This window comes from Gorilla gorilla, chromosome 3 (assembly GCF_029281585.2).
Source record: "Gorilla gorilla gorilla isolate KB3781 chromosome 3, NHGRI_mGorGor1-v2.1_pri, whole genome shotgun sequence".
NCBI lineage: Eukaryota > Metazoa > Chordata > Mammalia > Primates > Hominidae > Gorilla > Gorilla gorilla.
In genome coordinates this window covers 64432089-64450871 of record NC_073227.2, presented here as the reverse complement: position 1 = coordinate 64450871, position 18783 = coordinate 64432089, and the positions used below count along the sequence as shown (strand labels likewise).

Here is an 18783-nt window from a genome sequence, read left to right as displayed (position 1 = left end):
AATGTCTCTTGACTCCTCTATCACTAAGCTGCTTGCGAAGGAACAGTGCCACTTTTATTTCTACATCTTCAGGACCTTTTAAATTGTGCTTAGCACACATTAAGTGGTCTCCAAATATTTACTGTTTAATTGAAGCTCCAGGCTCAAATTTCCAATTGACTACTAGTATGTCCACTGCAGCAGAAATTCTGACAACACTTTTCAACATTTGCCGTTGTCAATCCCTCTCCTCTCATTCTCCCTTAAATTCACCTCCTGAGGCTTGTGTCCCCACTACACCACCGAAACTGCCCTTTTTGAGGTCATTAATGACTTCTAAATGCTGCTAAACCAATGGTCGGTAGTCAATGCATACCTTACTTGATCAATTAGCAACATCTAACACAGCTGATCACCCCCTCTTCCTTGATATATTCTCTTCAGGACAACTCACTTGATTTTTCTCCTACCTAATTGACACTTCTTTCCAGTCTCCTTCATTGGTTCCTCCTCTTCTCAAACCCTTAAGCTTGGAGTGCCCCCTAGCACAATAGTTAGTCTTCTTGTCTACACTTTGTACATTCACACCCTTGGTGATCTCATTGATTTAAATACCACCTATATGTCTATGACCTACAAATATTATCAATGGCACAAACCATTCTCCTGAACTCCAGAATTAATTTTCCAGCCAATTTCTCCATATCTTCACTTTGTTGTTTAATAAACACCTCAAACTTTCCATATCTGTAACTGAATTCCCAGTCTTCACTTGCAAACCACTCTTCAGCATCTCAGTTGAAGTGGTTGAGCCCCACCTCCCACCTCTACTGTTTTCTTTCACTTTACTCCAAACACATGCCATTTTAAGGTTTTGGACCATGCAAACCTTCAAAAGTTCCATTTGAAGACTTTTATTCTGGCTGTTCCCTCTGACTGGAATGCTTCTCTTCCAGATGCCTGCATGGCTTACTCAATTCCTTTGTCTTTTTTGAATTGTTACCTTTTCAGTGATGCCCATCTGTACCATTCTATTTGAAAGCCATCCCTGATTCTAAATCCTCCATCCTGTCTATTTTCTTTCATTTCACACTGTACATTTTACCTTCTAACAGTATATGGTTTATTATTTGCTTCCCTTGCCAGAATGTTCAGTTCTGAGATCACTTTTTCTCTGCTTTGTTAAGATATATCTCAAGAGTCTAGAACAGTGTTGGCATATGTTAAGTGCTCAAGAAATATTAATTAAATGAATAAATGTCCCGCTTTGAAGTAATGATATACAATTGTACTGATTGCCCCTCAAAAGCAGTATCTCTGTGGTTTTCTTTTTCGTTTTACAGTCACTCTGTTACCCAGAACAAAAATAGAGTTATTATTTCTAGTTCCTGAAGAAGAATTTTTGGATACTTTCACGATTATTTTTGAAACTAAGGAAAACGCTCTTTCCATCTGTGATACCGCACTCTCTGACTGCTTACTCTTTCATCTTCATTGTCAACTATTCTTACTTCATTTGCCCCTCTATTTTGTTAGTGTTTCTGTACCATCAATTCTTCTTCCTCTACTCAGTTTTTCTGGGTAATTTCAGACATACCAATGGCTTTAATAAGCCTACTTAAATTTATGATGCGTGCATTGTATTAGGCTGTTTTTGTGCTGCTGTAAAGGAATACCTGAGCCTGGGTAATTTATAAAGAAAAGAGGTTTAATTTGCTCATGATTCTGCAGGCTCTACAAGCATGGCACTGGCATCTGCTTAGCTTCTGGGGAGGGCTCTGAGAGATTTTACTCATGGAAGAAGGCAAAGCAGGAGCCGCCATATCACATTGCAAAAACAGGAGCAAGAGACAGAGAGTGGGGTAGGTGTCACACACTTTTAAACAACCAGATCTCGCAAGAACTCACTCACTATAGTGAGGACAGTACCAAACCATGACGGCTCTGCCCCCATGACCCAAACACCTCCCACCAGGCCCCACCTCCAACATTGAGGATTACAATTCGACATGAGATTCGGAAGGAAAAATATCCAAACTATCTCATGAACTATATGTGAATATCAGATATCTTATATAAGCTTCAGGCCATCTGAATTGATGCCATTCAATTACAGTCATGCATTACCAGTGAGGATACATTCAGAGAAATGCTTCATTTTGTTGTCATGCAAACATCATAGGGTATACTTACGAAAACCTAAATGGGACAGCATATTACACACCTAGGCTACATGGTATAGCCTACTGCCCCTTAGGCAACAAACCTGTACAGCATGTTACTGTACTGAGTGCTGTAGACAATTATAACACAATGGTATTTGTGTATCTAAACATAGAAAAGATACAGTAAAAATATGATATAAAAGATAAAAGCTAGTACACCTGTATAGAGCAGCTCCATTTTAATTTTATGGGACCAGCATGGTATACATGGTTCATTATTGAGCAATGCATCATTATTCAGTGCATGACTGTATATTGCATTCAAAGTAGGCAACCTGAATTTACTATGTTACTCATACTGTCCACCCACACATATACTTTTATACCCACTACCTTTACCTTTTGAAAAACAAAGTTCCCATTTGAAGTGAGTGCTACCTCCTTGACTACCCCAAATTCTATGTGTTGCGCTTCTTTCTTTTCCTCATCAACTGGCGTTAACTAATCAGCAAATCATTTTAAATATCTTTGGAATAATCTCTGCTTTTCTTTTTCTCCAGAACCAGAATTCATGGATTTGAGTCCTGGTTCTACTCTATGTTAGCTAATTAGCCTTTAGCAAGTTACTTAACTTCTCTGAGTCTCAATATTCTCACTGTAAGATGAAGATAATAATAAATTCTACCTCACTGGGTTATTGTGAAAATTAAAGGAGTTAATGCATGTAAAGCATTCATATCAAGGTCTGGAATACACTCCACAAATATTAACCGTTACTGTATATTGCTCTATTACCTTACATTTTTTTTCAGTGACTATTCGTCGTCTTTAGGAAGAATTGTAAATACCTTAACGTAGTTTGCAACCTCTTTGAAATCTATCCTTCACTTACCAATCTTGCCACTGAACCCCTTATACTCTCTGCTCTACCATAAGGAATTTGTTTTCAGTTTCTTTGCAGTGCCTATTCTCTTTCACCTCTGTGCCTGTAAGTACACGCTGTGCCCTTTGCCTCTTTGTTCAGTGTTGAGTTTCATCTTGGAATTCTCCTACTTCATGGAGCTTTTCCAATACAGAGCTTGAACCCTATGTTTCCATCATTATAATGCTTGCCATGTTGGATTTTAATTACTTGTTTAATTGCCTGGCCTCCCTATATTGCCATTACCTTGAGGGAAGGGAGAACATCTGTCTTTCTTGCTGCATCCCAGTTGACTGCCACATTGAAGATGCTCAATTAATATTTGTTGAATGAATATTAGGTTAGCAAGGAGTTTAAGTCAGGTCTGTAGATCCATTTAATTCCTGTAACATGATAGAGATTTATTTGACAGCATTCGGTCATTTCATTCTAAAGTAGAATTAAAAAGTGATACGATCAAATACAGTTTGCAAAAAGACAATGCTTTTTAAAAAAAAAAATAAGAGGTCTCTTAAAGACACAGTCTGTTCTATGAAATTTTAGTTTCACCTTGTTTTACTCTTAAAGGTCCCTATTAATATATTAAGGTCACTTGTGTTATACGATCTAATTTTAATTAAGACTTGAAAATGCCAGCACTTCACTGTAATATAAAAGGTAGTTCAGAGATTAGCAGTTTTTATATACTTAATAATATTAAATGACAGTGGTTATAAAAAGTACCTTAGGTTTATTGATCAGATGGGTAAATATCAGTCACTCAACTTGACTTGTAATAAAAAACCTGCAAGTTATAAACTGTTTTGAAGACACTTCTAACACTTGACCTTTACATTTTGATTTGAATCAATATCTAAACGCAGATTGCAGTACAATGTGTCCTATTCAGTAATGATTTTAAACTTTTGCTTCATTTTTCTTTATTTTCAACTGATAAACCTTATATCAAGAAATCAAAGAATTAAAGAAAATTTTGTTTTTATTATTTCAAATTATAAATCAATGGATACTATTTTCATCTGTCTATCTATCTATCTATCTATCTACAGTGCATACATTCAGAAAGCAATAAATGGGAGCAGAGACCTGAAAACTTATTTTTCTTCCTTAATATATCCTGATATTTAGATGTGAAGAAAAATGTTTAAATGTAACTGTATATATAATATAATAAAAATAATAATATAGCATTATTCAGCATGATTATGGCATATATTGATAAGGAAATAATGCATTCAGGAAACATATTTAAAAAGTGGAAGTAGAGTAAAATATAATTTATATTACTAGGCCGTTTTTCAAAAGAGTTTAAGCAATTCATTAGTATAAATTTATCTATTACTATGAAATAATTGTTCCCAACTTTCAAATGGGCTGCCTAATACCAATTTGCTTTTTTTATTTTACCATCATCAACTTGCTCATTATGTACTTTAGCTTTGGATTTCCTCTTCAGAGTCAAAGAAAATGTATTCATCCTTTAGCGTCTAACTGAAAAATAAACATTTTCTGGGATGTTTTTATGGTCCTCCTCAGCAAGAGTCTATTACTTTTGTACTGTATGCTGTGGGTTTCTAGATCTGTTTTGTGCTGGAGCATAGGTAAATTGAAGGCAAACTCTTATGTTTTTCTTCTCTAACCTCATTCAACAGTGCCTTACCTAGTTCTTTGCACATAATACATATCTAATGAAATCTTGTTAAATTACATTGGAAATTACCTTTGGAAACATTATGGAAAACTTTTTATAAGATAAATATGTATTTCTTATTCATAGTGTCCTGTATGCACTACAATAACCTGTGGTTCAGATTTTCTTCTTCTGAACTCTGTCATCTTAACTTCCTCTCATTCACCCTGCCTCCCTCCCAAATCATGGTGATATCTGAACACGTTATTCCCTCAGAAGTCTTTGGGGAGACAGGGCAAAAATTAAAGAAATAAAAAAGGATGCTTTCAGTTTTCCTATTGTATATAATGGCATTAATAATTTGATAATAAAAGTAACTTACCTTTGTGTGATAAATATTAATGAATACCCAAAAGGTATCACGGCACTAAAATTTACTCCGAGAAAACACAAATGAATATGATGTCTTCTCTGAGGACATGATAGTCTGGTGAGAAAATCAGAACAAATATAGATAATTCTGTTAAAGATAAATAAATACTGAAATGGGAGCTTTCTGTGGTCTGACTGCTTGTGTCTCCCCATAATTCATGTGTTGAAACTTACTCCCCGGTATAGTGGTGTTGGGAGGTGGGGCTTCTGGTGGGGTGATTAGGCCAAGAGAACAAAGCCTTCATGAATGAATGGTACTAGTGCCCTTACAAAGGAGGCCCGAGATAATTTGTTTCTCCCTTGTACCATGTGAGGATGCAGAGTGAAACCTCACCAGACAACGAATCTGCAGGTGCCTTGATCTTGAGCTTCTCAGCTTTCAGAACTGTGAGCAATAAATTTCCGTGGTTTATAAAATTGTCCAGTCTAAGGTATTTTGTTCTAGCAGCCCAAATGGACTAAGAGCCCAGTGGGGTATTGATTCTCCAAAGTGAGACTAATTCAAGAAAGTATTGGCTAGTTAATAAGTTTTATCATTTCTAGTTATTCTTTGCTCTTATACTCATCAAATTAATAACTTCAGAGATTTTTATTTTGGCTGATATGAAAATGGAGAAAACTGACTTACATATGAGTTATCCTGCATGGCAAATCCCTCAGCCAAGAGTTAGGGAACACCGCTTTTGGCTCTTGTAAATGAGACAGCATCTCGTCCTTCATAAAGCTTGCCGTCTGTCCAATGGGAGGTTTAAGATAGTTGTGCAGGTAAACAAATATGAGACATCTTTAGATAATGACGTATGACACAAAGAAAACAAAACAGGTAATAGATTTAAGGATGGGGGGATTCCCCTCCCCGCCCCCCAGTTTTGCTAATAATGGAAGACCTCTTGGAGCAGATGATATTTGAGCTAAAACCTGAATGAGCTAGTGACTTAAAAACTTGTCTGCAAGGCCAGACACGGTGGCTCACGCCTGTAACCTCAGCATTTTGGGAGGTCCGAGGCAGGCGGATCATGAGGTCAGGAGATTGAGACCATCCTGGCTAACACGGTGAAACCCTGTCTGTACTAAAAAATACAAAAAATTAGCCGGGTGTGGTGGCAGGCGCCTGTAGTCCCAGCTACTCGGGAGGTTGAGGCAGGAGAATGGCATGAACCTGGGAGGTGGAGCTTGCAGTGAGCAGAGATCGTGCCACTGCACTCCAGCCTGGGCGACAGAGCAAGACTCTGTCTGTCTCAAAAAAAAAAAAAAATGCCATGGTGGTAAAATTATACATCTTTCCATAAGACATTCCTTCTATTGGGGTATTTATTTTTACGTTTTTCAAATGGAGGAAGGGGGGTAACTAGGTTCCCCCAGATGATTCTGCTTACTTTCGTAGTTTGATATTTACTGCTTACCTGGGTAAGAAGTGCCACTCATGTGTTTCTCATCATTCATTATTTTGTGTATTCTTCCTGAGAATTCTTAAGCTATTTCACAAATATATCCTCTTGGAATAATGACAAAAGTTGTCATTGCAAAAATATATAGCAGTTTTTCCCAAAGGTTTTTGCAGTAGTTATAACAAATAAACTCTGTATTTTGAAATATAGAAAGTGTAACTATAAAGTATATAACATCTTAACGAACATATCAGAATTATATGCTATGAGTAATATTCGTCAACTGAATTTGCCTAAGGTCTGAATTTAATGATAAGAGTCCTAATAATGTTGCATTAAAAAATAATGCAAATGTGTATCTAGTAGGATATGGTATGTCCATAATCTTGGTGTGAATCAAAATGACTTTTGGCTCTTTCCCATTTATATTCGATTTTTAGAAACAGTCAAAAGTCACTGAGAGTTTAGTGAGTATACTGTACGATGAAAAGGATAATATCTACCCTCAAATTGAAATATAATGAGTCTTATGTTGAGCTTATGAAAATAATGCAAATAACTAGTTTGAGAAAAAAAATTATTTTGTGACCAGATGTCATAGTGTGTGAATAAAATATACAATACATAAATGTATAAGGAAATCCAAATATAGGTATTCATTGAGGAGTTGTAGCTATTTAATTAACCTTCATTTAGCTAGTAAAGGGACATGTCAGCAAGCTTTAGAAAGTTTAAATCATTTATGATTATAAAGCTTCTAAGATGGACTTAATTGTGCTGTCTCACTAGCAGAAAAGGGGTCACATTATTTAAGTCTCTAAAAAACTCATTATGAACTATTTAATACACATGTTGCCTTTACTCTCCAATTCCTCAAAGCTCCAGGTAGTATAGGCTTCTGTAGTTGTGTAAGAGACCAAATTATGAAGATTGCATTACCGAAGACTTATTCCTTCCAGATTTCAATTCAGTGTGGCTATTTAGCAATTATCAGACATGAAATGTGCTTTCTAAGTGAAGACGTCCCTTCTTCCTACACTGTGCTGTGATATCAAGCAAAAGTAAAAACAAGGTTGCAACTTCAGCACTTGTTATGAGCCAGACAACTTTCTGAGATGATTGTATTATCATACCAAATTTGTAGAAGAAGTATAGAGAAGTTAAGTAACTTGCCCAATGTCACAGAGTAAGAGGCACTGTGCAGGTACAATTCGGGGATGTGGTTCCAAATCCCACACTCTGATTTTACAGAATACTGTCTCTCTATCCTTGTGTAAACATTTCCTTGCAGGTTATACTTAAGCAACTGTGAACAGGTGCGTTTTTGAGCAGATTAAATCAATGTTAAATTGGTGTCATAACTCACCAAATCCTAGGTTTGGGGGCCACATTTCGAGTGTGTTGCTTTTTAGTAAATTTGGCAATTGTTTGGGCTTTAGTAGAAAGCTTCCCTAAAGACTGCCTTATCTTGAAGAATACACTTGTTGAAAACTTATAACTGTGAAAAAATATTGCACCTTGTACTTTTTCAGTTGCAAAACTAAGATAAATTAATAAATGGTGCCTTTGATTTATCTGCCGTCAGTTCAAAGACCTACAAAGTTTTTTAGATAAAGCAGTCTGTTGTAAACAGGTTCCTGAATTTGTTCATTAGTTTATATATATATATATATATTTACACACATACACACACACATATATACAGTCATATATATATACACACACACATATATACAGTCTTTTATGTATATATATATTTAATGGAGTCTTTCAGGTTTTCTGTATATAAGATCATGTCATCTGCAGACAGGGACGATTTTACTTTTTCATTTCAATTTTGATGCCTATTATTATTATTACCTAATTGCTCTGGCTAAGGACTTCAAATACTATGTTGAATAGTGGCAAGAGTGGGCACCTTTGCCTTGTTTTTGATCTTAGAGGGAAAGCTTTCAGGTTTTCATTGTTGAGTATGATGTTATCTAAGAGCTTTTATACATGGCCTTTATCATGTTGAAGTAACTTCCTTCTGTTCCTAGTTTGTTGAGCTTTTATCATGAAAGGTGCTGACTTTTGTCAAACACTTTTTATGCATCTACTAAGACAATCGTGATATCCTTTATTCTGTTAATGTGGTGTATCACATTCGTTGATTTTTTTATGTTGAACTCTCCTTGTATCCAGGGATAAATTGCACTTGATCATGGTTTATAATTTTTTTCTTAAGTGCTGTTGGATTTAGTTTGCTAACATTTTGTTGAGAATTTTTGCATCTGTATTCATCAGGATATGGCCTGCAGTTTTCTCGTGGTGTCTAAGTCTGGCTTTGGTGTCAAAGTAATGCTAGCCTCATAAAAAGGTGTTTGGAAGTGTCCCCTCCTCTTATATTTTTTTGGAGTTTGAGAAGGACTGGTGTTAATTCTTCTTTAAGTGTAGAAAAATTGAGTAGAATTCACCAGTGAAGCCATCTGATCCTGAGCTTTTCTTTGTTGGGAGGCTCTGATTACTGACTCAATCTCCATATTAGTTGTAGGTCTATTCAGAATTTCTATTTTTTCCTGATTTAGTCTTGGAACATGTTCTCTCTTAGAACATTCTCGGAGTTGACCATAGTTGTTTTTTTTTCCTTTATTCTCATCTTGTATTTTTTTAAATTATGAAAATAAAAACAACGAAGGACAGAACAGAAATATATTATCCCCAATAAAATTTCCCCTTAGGTAAGATTTTAATTAATTATTATAAGATTATTAACTAATTATTAAGATTATCAGCAGCTAAAATGGCTGCTCCATAAGGAACAGGCATAATTTCTGTTGCATGTGGGATTTTCAGAGCATTTTTAATGAATTCACAGTATCATCTAATCCCTGAAGGAATACTTCTTTACACTGAAGAGGTCTATGTTCTCTGTTTGGCTTCAGAAAGTATCTAAAGTTTTTTTATTTTTATTTTTATTTTTTTGGTTTCCTATCTGGCACCTCTTTTTTTGGCATATCCTGTTGGCGTTGCCCTTATAGAGAACTTACTGGAAAGCAGATCATTTTGTTGTGATCCAGAAGTACTTTTTTCTGGCTACTAGGTCACGCTTTACACCAAGAACAAATGACGGAGCTAAGCACACTATATGAAAACGTCCAGTGTTTAAACTCGTGAGAGACTTTTTTTGATTTGTTTGTGTTGTTTCTCTTTTAAAAAATAATCCGAAGCATGCAAGTTGTGAGTAGGATTATTTTACTTAAAAGTACAGTGATGTTGATTTTTGACCAAAACTTGGAATAGCTAGGAAAATATCAAGAAAAAACAACTTGTATCAAAGGCAAATTAGTTTTTGAAGCTGGTGTTAATTGGCAGCCAAGGTGTTTCATTATGAAGCTGCATTTTTAACAGTTGTTACTTGGTTACTATGAAAACACCAGCCAGGAGAAAACACTGCATTGTGGAGGGTATTTCTCTAGTCTCTCCCAGCCCCTCGGCCAATGTGTCAATAATGTGAGTCCTGTTTTAAAACACTTATGTGCTGCCTGTTAACTGTGCCTGTGTTGGCTGTTTATTCAACTTTATTTCTGGATTAGATGCATATTTCATAATGAATTGGGTTCAGGGATGATCACTTTCAAGCTGCAGGTATTGTAGTTTTCTGTTTTGCAATTCTCTATGTTTGAATGAAACCCAAGACCTTATTGGGAGAACTGTTTTTCTTTGTAACCTACAGCATAAAGCAAACCACAGGAAATATATAAATTGTAACTACAGAGATGATTCTTTTGGATGAAGCAATGAGAATTGTAGTGCTTTGTATCTATGTGTGGGTGTACCTACTGCTGATTTTTTAAAAGATAAAACACCTGAGGACCATAGGTAGTAAGGTTCAACTGTTTATTCCCCTCCCTAGTAGTAAACAGCATGAAGGAGGTTTCTCTTTATACATAATATATCCAAAGCCCCTAGGAGTATGTATGCTTTGATATTTTCCCCATTCTGACATTTTACTAGCTGGCTAAAAACAAATAGGTTTGCTATGTGAGTCATCAACCTATAAGCAACAAATTCTTGGATTGTCACATTTATGGTCATCCTTTTAATCTCTGTTGTGTTCAGCATCCAGTTTTATGGTAACCTACAGAAAAAAATTATTTTCTCTGAGTCATGTGGTAAAACTCTTGGTTGAGTTTTTTTTTCAACAGTTCCCCAGCCAAATAATTTAATTATGTGATCATAGTCTTGTTGAAGCTTGTGCTATTGATTCTAAGAAGCAAGCATGCCTTTATTTGTTGTCCTTCAAAACAAAAACAGGTTTTCCTCTTGCTTTGCAAAGTCTCAGCTAGGGTTTTACAGAACAAAATAATGAATGCTTCTGCTGCAGCATGTCACAGGGGAGGCTGGGACAATACTGAACTCATGCACACTGCTGATCCTTGCTTGCTGGGCAACATGTACACCTGGATTTCTGACAGCTATGTGGGTTCACTAGAGACCTCTGTCATTCTTTTCATCCTCTTACAGGCAATGGTCGAGACAGTTAACAACCTCCTTCAGCCACAAGCTTTGAATGCATGGAGAGACCTGACTACGAGCGATCAGCTGCGTGCGGCCACCATGTTGCTTCATACTGTGGAGGAAAGTGCTTTTGTGCTGGCTGATAACCTTTTGAAGACTGACATTGTCAGGGAGAACACAGACAATATTAGTAAGTGGCCTTTGTTATTCAGAAGGTCCAGACACTCTTGTATATCAGAAGAGGGAAAAGAAAAAAGTATCTCTGGTGTCCTAGATATGAGTGATGCTTTATTTCAATGGAGAAAAGTCATTCTTTTTCTAAAATAAAGAGGGCATCACTTGTCATTGGCTTAAAAGGATAGAAAATCATGTGTGCTATCTTTCTTAGGACATTTCAATATTAGGTTCAAAATTGAACATAGTAGCCTGAGATCACTTACGGTGAGGTTTGTTTTTTTAAAGGACTTTTATGTATGTATTATACTATTTAAAATTTCATCCTCTTAATACAGGACTGTTAGGAGTTATTTCAGTTATAATGAGAGTACCTTTGAATTCACATTATAAAGAAATAAGTCATTTGAATGAAAATGATAAAACAGTGTTTGATAATCCTGTTATTTGGCTTATAAAGGATATCAATCTATTTTTATTGTGGATTAGGAGTAGCTGACAGTTTTATTTCAGAAGTTAGGAAGAAGCTGTTTCAAATTTATTGGGCTTAAAGATAGTTCAATATTGATATGATAGTACAGCTCTAGATTGTCAAAGGATTTTTATTTAATTTATAAAATAAAGATTATATTTTGAAACTTAAGACCAATGACAATGTATTAGAATTTGGGATTGAATTTAAATTTTAGGCTTTATTATTGACGTGTTTGTATTATTTACATAATTTTAATAACTTTTTTGCATTATTTTGATAAAATACTAACAATATATTTTCTTAAAGATTTTCATAAAGCATGACAAATAGAATGAGAATTCCAGTGTTTTGATTTCAGAAATGCTGCAATGGTTTAGGAAATTATTGTAGTTTAGGTATGTTTCTCAATGAGCACTGATATCTCTTTGATATTAACAGAATTGGAAGTTGCAAGACTGAGCACAGAAGGAAACTTAGAAGACCTAAAATTTCCAGAAAACATGGGCCATGGAAGCACTATCCAGCTGTCTGCAAATACCTTAAAGCAAAATGGCCGAAATGGTAAGTTAGAGTTTACTTTTTAAGCTTGAGGGAATTGAACTTGCATCAATTCATTTCTTTTTGGCCAGGAATATTAGGTCCACTATTTAGGAGCTTTTCCCCTCTTCCTCTTCCTACACTATTCTCTTTCTCCTCCTCTTCCTCCTCTTTCTACTGTACAGCACCATCAATATTACAGTGATATTTGTTGTACAAAATTCTCAATCAGATTTGGAAATTGTTCCATTACTTTTCAGTTGCCAGAAACTTAAATATGAAGGAAATTATGGACAAGAAAACTCAGAGGATCTGGCATCTTTCCTCAAAAAGAGGAACTCTCACTGAGTTTGCAGATTTCACTTGTAAAATTTTTAATGTAAATTTTACTTGTAATTAAAAAAAATATTTTTTGGTTATTCAGCTTCTTTTTGAGAGTGTTTTTGTGCTTTTCTTTGCAAAGCATACAAACATTTAAATGTAAGGAGATGATTTTGGGAAATGGAACTATAAATCAGCTTAGCTTCTTACTAAATTGAAAATAATTAAAATTCAATAAATAATCTTATAAAGTATGTCCACATTTCACTAATATTAAAAAATGTTTAAACGTACACACATATATGTGCATGTATCTGTATGTGTGTATATATGTATGTATAGATGTGTGTGTATATATATATAAATATGTATATATTTACATCTCCTCTAAAGTAGACCCCTCTTTCCCATATTTGTACATATATACATATGCATACACACACACACACACACACACACACAGATATATTTCTCTTTTGCCAAGAAAGGGAGATCATTTAATCTGCCAAGTGATAGGAAGATGACCTCAGTTCCTAGCAACCAACTTAATGCTAATATTTCGTATTGCAGGGTGAATAGTTTTGATAAATGATATCAAGAAAAACAACTTAACATTTGTTGTCGTCTGAATAAAATGGTCTGTAAATGTTAGAAATATTGTAAGACTAAACTTAGAAATCATTTTTGTGCTACTCATTTGACTAAGAAAATTTTGAGACAGCAATAAGATTCAGTAGAGCAAAATTAGATTCCTGCATTAGCTTCCTAAATCGTTTCCCTGCCTCCACTCTTTTGCCCTCCAACAGTATAGCCTGTTGACAAAGGGTTCTTCTGAAGCATACATCTGACCAGTTGACCTCCAATTACACTTAGAATGAAATCTCATGACTTAACTAGGCCCGCCACGTGCTACCTGGTCCACTTCCTTCCTGCCTCACTTGCCACACCTCACATTTGTCTTCAGCATGTTCTGTGTGATCCAGACAGCGTAATCTTGATTCTGGTTCTTGAACACACCAAGCATGTTCCTGCATCAGGTTTGGGGCATTTCTTTTTTTTTTTTTGCGTTTTTTTAAACCTTTCTTCTTAGAATACAATTTTTACATTTTTTTTGCATGGCAGCCTCTCTATCATTCACTTTTTAGAATAAGTCTACCTCTATAGGGAGAGTCTTCCCTATCTCCTCTAACGTAGACTCCTCTTTCCCAATCACTCTTTCCCCATTAGCCATGATTATGCCAATGTTTCTTCATAGCATTTATTCACTTACCATTATAAGAAATAACATTATTATTACTTTTTAATCTTCCTGCTTATTGCCTGTGTCTCCCTCCAGGCAGTAAGTTCCATGAAAGCAGAGGCCTTGTCTAATCTTGTTCACTGATGTAACCCTAGTACTTCAGTGCCTGGTCCACCTATACATCTATATACTCACTACTTATGTATACAATAAATGTGTGAATCTTCAGACGAAAAGCTGTGTATCTGAAGACATGTAGAAATATATTAGTCAAATTAAGTTGTGTGTTCATTTGTTTTCTAAATTAACATATAGTTTCTCTGTGTGTTTTGTTTTGTTTTGTTTTAATAGAGAAGAGGGTCTTTCTATGTTTCCCAGGCTGGTCTTGAACTCCTGGCCTCAAGGGATCCTCCCAACTCAGCCTCCCATAGTGCTGGGATTGCAGGCATAAGTCATCACACCCGGCCTGTTTTTGTTTTTGTTTGTGAAAGTCACATTTAAGCATTAATTTTGGAGCAGAGAATATGAAAGAATTGCCAGTGACTAAGTGTGCTGGTAACTCACGGTGGGATGGCAAAATGACACCATCCCCGAAGTGGAAATTGGCATGAATTATCAGCCAATTATAAACCAATTAAAATTAAAGTTTTTAATGTCAACAAGAAAAATGCATGGATGTTCTTAATTTTCACCTTTCAAAAATCAGCATTTTAATACTAAATCTAGAGGGAAAGAACAAAATTAAATTATAACAGATAAGTCTTTAGTGAATTACTATGATTTGCTCAGTACTGTATTAACACTTGTAGATTAGATAAGAATGCTCTCTTCCATTATGTAGCTCTCATCATAATCTCTTTGCTGGATTACTGAAATGATAATGGATATCTCATAGAATCACTGAGAAGGCTGGAGAATCAGTCCCAGAAGATATACTAGAGCAAGGAGGCTGACAGCAGCCTTTACCACATCACAGAATCACTGCTGTGAAATGTCACTGCTGCCGCAAGTGAACTCTGTTGCAGTAACTGTGCTGCCGCTGCTGCTGCTATTGCTGTACCACTTCCTGCTTCTTTGTGTCACTAGCTCCTCATCTGGTATCTGAGGCTTCTGCATCTGATTGGATGCATCTAGCGGAAGTGCCCAGAGCAACGTCTCCGCAATAAGCTAGGAAAGCAAGTATATGTCCATTTTGTGTCTATAAATTCTGAAAAGTAGGGAATTTCCCAAACATGGGAGTTAGATGTTAAATAACCCTCGTCCTCAAAAAAAAAAATTTTTTTTTTTCCTATTTCCCCCCATGACTCAATTTTCTTTTCTTCCACTTGATTCTAAGATTCAGAGATAGAGACTATGACTCCCTCATCTTAGTAACCATACTAGTTGGGGCCAGAAATAAGATATAGGGCTTGACTTTTTAAAATAAAGGAAATAATACAATTTGAAAAAGTGTGTTAGAAGACAATTCACTTCATAGAGGATTAGATTTAAGAGACTGTCATAAAGGAAAAAATAAGGTGGAAAGACTTGGTGACTTTGTGGAAACAGTGACCTTAAAATAACATGACAGTTGAGTTTTAAGACAGGTAAAGATTGTGAATTCTTGTGTGTTTTCCTTAACATTGCAATTGAGAAATAATTTACATACACTAAAATATACATTTAGCTTGAGGAAGCATTTAGCTTGGGAATTTGACAGTTGTACATAATTTTATAATATCACAAAAAGAAGGAAAATAAATCTCTTCTGTACGCAGAAAATATTCCCGTGTCTCTTACCAGTCTTCTTATTCCTCTCCTCACCTAATAAAACTTTCTTCTTCTTACTATTTCTGTAGACAAAATTTGCCAGTTTTTTTTTTTTTTTTTTTTTTTTTTTTTTGAGACGGAGTCTCACTCTGTCACCCAGGCTGGGATGCAGTGGCACAATCTCAGCTCACTGCAAACTCCACCTCCCGGATTCAAGTGATTCTCCTGCCTCAGCCTCCTGAGTAGCTGGGATTACAAGCATGTGCCACCACGCCTGGCTAATTTTTGTATTTTTAGTAGAGGCAGGGTTTCGCCATATTGGTCAGGCTGGTCTGGAATTCCTGACCTCGTGATCTGCCCGCCTCAGCCTCCCAAAGTGCTGGGATTACAGGCATGAGCCACCACACCCGGCCAAAATTTGCCAGTTTTTAGACCTCATATAACTGGTATCATACAGTATATACCATTTGCTGTCTCAATTCGTTAACCTGGCAAAATATTTTTAAGACTCACTGATGATGTTCCACGTATCAATAGTTTGTTCTTTATTGATGCATAGTATATTCTATTATATAATGTGCCATAATTTATTTATTCTCCTATAAATAATAATTGACTTGTTTCCAGTTTGGGCTGTTAAGAATAAGGATATATTTCCCCATATATTGTGGTGGATGTATGTTTTCAGTTACCTGGGAAAGGTAGATGTATGTTTAATTTTATAAGAAATCGTCAAACATTTTTACAAACAATTGAACTATTTTACACTACCACCAGAAGTGTACGAGAGTTCCATTTCTTCCACATCCTTATCAACATTAGTGTGGTCGGTCTTTTCAATTTTAGAGATTCTTGTGGGTATGAAGTTGAAACTCAGTGTAGTCTTATTTTTCATTCTCTAATTACTAATGATACTGATCATTTTTCATGTGTCTATTGGCCTTTCCTTTATTTATTTTTCTAAAGTGTGTATTTACATCTTTTGCCATTTTAAGATGCCATTATTTTATTTTTTGTTGGTAAAAATGTTTTGTATATTAATGAATCTTATTTTTAAATGTATTCAGTTTCCTTGTTTGTTTTCTTAATGATATATTTTGATAGATTGTTGGTTTTGATAAAGTTTAATTTATCATTTTATGATAAATGTTTTGGGATCTTATTGAAGACATCTTTGCCTTCTTCAAAGTACAACGATATTATTCTATATTTTGTTCTAGAAGCCTTATGATTCTGGTTTTTATGTTTAGGTGTATGATCTATCTTAAACTTAGTTTTGAGTATGGAGTGAGATAGGGATTGAGGCTCATTTTAAAAAATACTGGTATGTAGTTGTTTTAGCATAATTTGAATTTCCTCTCCTCATAAATGACTTGGTACTTTGGTTGAAATGAATGCTGGATTTTTTTGTGTGAATACATACTACATGGATTTAATTTTCTATCTCATTAGTACTAACTAATTTAAGTAGAATGGACAAACTAATCAGAGTTTGCATTTACTTTAGGAGAGATCAGAGTGGCCTTTGTCCTGTATAACAACTTGGGTCCTTATTTATCCACGGAGAATGCCAGTATGAAGTTGGGAACGGAAGCTTTGTCCACAAATCATTCTGTTATTGTCAATTCCCCTGTTATTACGGCAGCAATAAACAAAGAGTTCAGTAACAAGGTTTATTTGGCTGATCCTGTGGTATTTACTGTTAAACATATCAAGGTAAGAAAATGGCATATTAACTTGGTTGTTCATATTATCTGTATTTTTATAACACTGAACATTAAGTGTATTAATTTTCTTTTAATGTTTTTTCTATTTGACATATAGCAGTTCATTATCTGTACAATGTAGTGGTAATTTTTTTGTCAGAAATAAGATTTGGAGGAGGAGAATAATCTTTGTATATGTAAATACTTATGGTGAAAGCATTCATAGATGGATTTATAAATGCTTCTCCATAACTAAAAAGAGCTAGCTCAAGTGTAGAGAACTAAATTACAGCCTGAAAACCACAGATAATATTTCAAAATTCTACTGTATTTGGGATTCATGTGAAATGAATAGATTTTTAGCTGCTCTTGCCGCAAAAACAAGAAAACAATGGGTAACTATGTGAGACGATGGATATGTTAACTCACTTCCCTTTGGTAACCTTTCTACTGTCTACATGTATTTCATAACATTATGTTGCATACCTTAAATATTCACAATACTATTTGTGTTTTTAAAGAAGAATAGGAGTACATTAAACAGAACTGGAGATGGTTCTATATTTGATATTTCAAGCAATTATGTCCACGTGAAGATATATTTTTGCATATATACAAAGATTGAGGTTGTAAATTCAACAAAGATTTCTAAAGATCATCCTTTCAGATGTTGGTTGTTAAGAGCAATTAACCTCTTTATTTTGCAATGTGTATTAATTAGTGTGATTTTGAAACATTGGTACTAGTATATTATTTTAGTTTTAATTTAAAAAAATAGTGCACTCCTCTCTAGTCAGAAGGAACAAACAATAGCATATATTCAGTTTCACTTAGAATTGTTGAGGCCCACTTATGAAAACATTGGTAGACATCTCTAAAAAATTGGAACAGAATATGAAGTTGTATTATATGTAAAGAAAATGCCAGCCTAATTTACATGATCATAAAGTAGTTGTTGATTTTATGGATTTTTTTTCTCCCATAGCAGTCAGAGGAAAATTTCAACCCTAACTGTTCATTTTGGAGCTACTCCAAGCGTACAATGACAGGTTATTGGTCAACACAAGGCTGTCGGCTCCTGACAACAAATAAGACACATACTACATGCGCTTGTAACCACCTAACAAATTTTGCAGTACTGATGGCCCATGTGGAAGTTAAGGTAAGATATATACCATACAATGAAAATGTTTTAGTATATTATATGGTCACTAACTGTAAATAGTCCTAACTATATGGGCTATCATATTTCAGTGTTTTCCTACTTTCATAGTAATTCTATTAAGGAACTCTCTGATGTTCAAACCATATCCTTGTGGATGATTCAAAGAACTTGTTATCTCTTTTCCTATTATCAAAATAGTTCATAAAATTGAAGTTTGCTTAATAAACTTCCCCTAGTCTCCCTGTTATTTTGTATAATAAATGTCAGACCATAACCTCATGAACAGGGTAAGATAGGACTCCAGGACCAAAGGCCAGTGGGGTTGGTTTAGAAAGCTGGGACTGGGGAGGCGGAAGAATAAAGAGCTATGCATAGGTTAAATACAGTCAAACTGACTCTT

The 18783-nt window shown here is 35.1% G+C and overlaps 1 protein-coding gene across 48 annotated transcripts in view; it reads left to right on the top strand.

The window, feature by feature from the left end:
* Positions 1-18783, top strand: part of ADGRL3 (adhesion G protein-coupled receptor L3) — an 860164-nt gene that overhangs the window by 717552 nt on the left and 123829 nt on the right. For all 48 annotated transcript variants that reach the window (XM_055385299.2, XM_031010265.3, XM_055385312.2 and 45 more), the window contains 4 exons: positions 11023-11206; positions 12104-12226; positions 17020-17228; positions 18204-18380. In XM_055385299.2, the coding sequence (XP_055241274.2) occupies positions 11023-11206; positions 12104-12226; positions 17020-17228; positions 18204-18380 (693 nt within the window). The remainder of the gene's footprint in view (positions 1-11022; positions 11207-12103; positions 12227-17019; positions 17229-18203; positions 18381-18783) is intronic.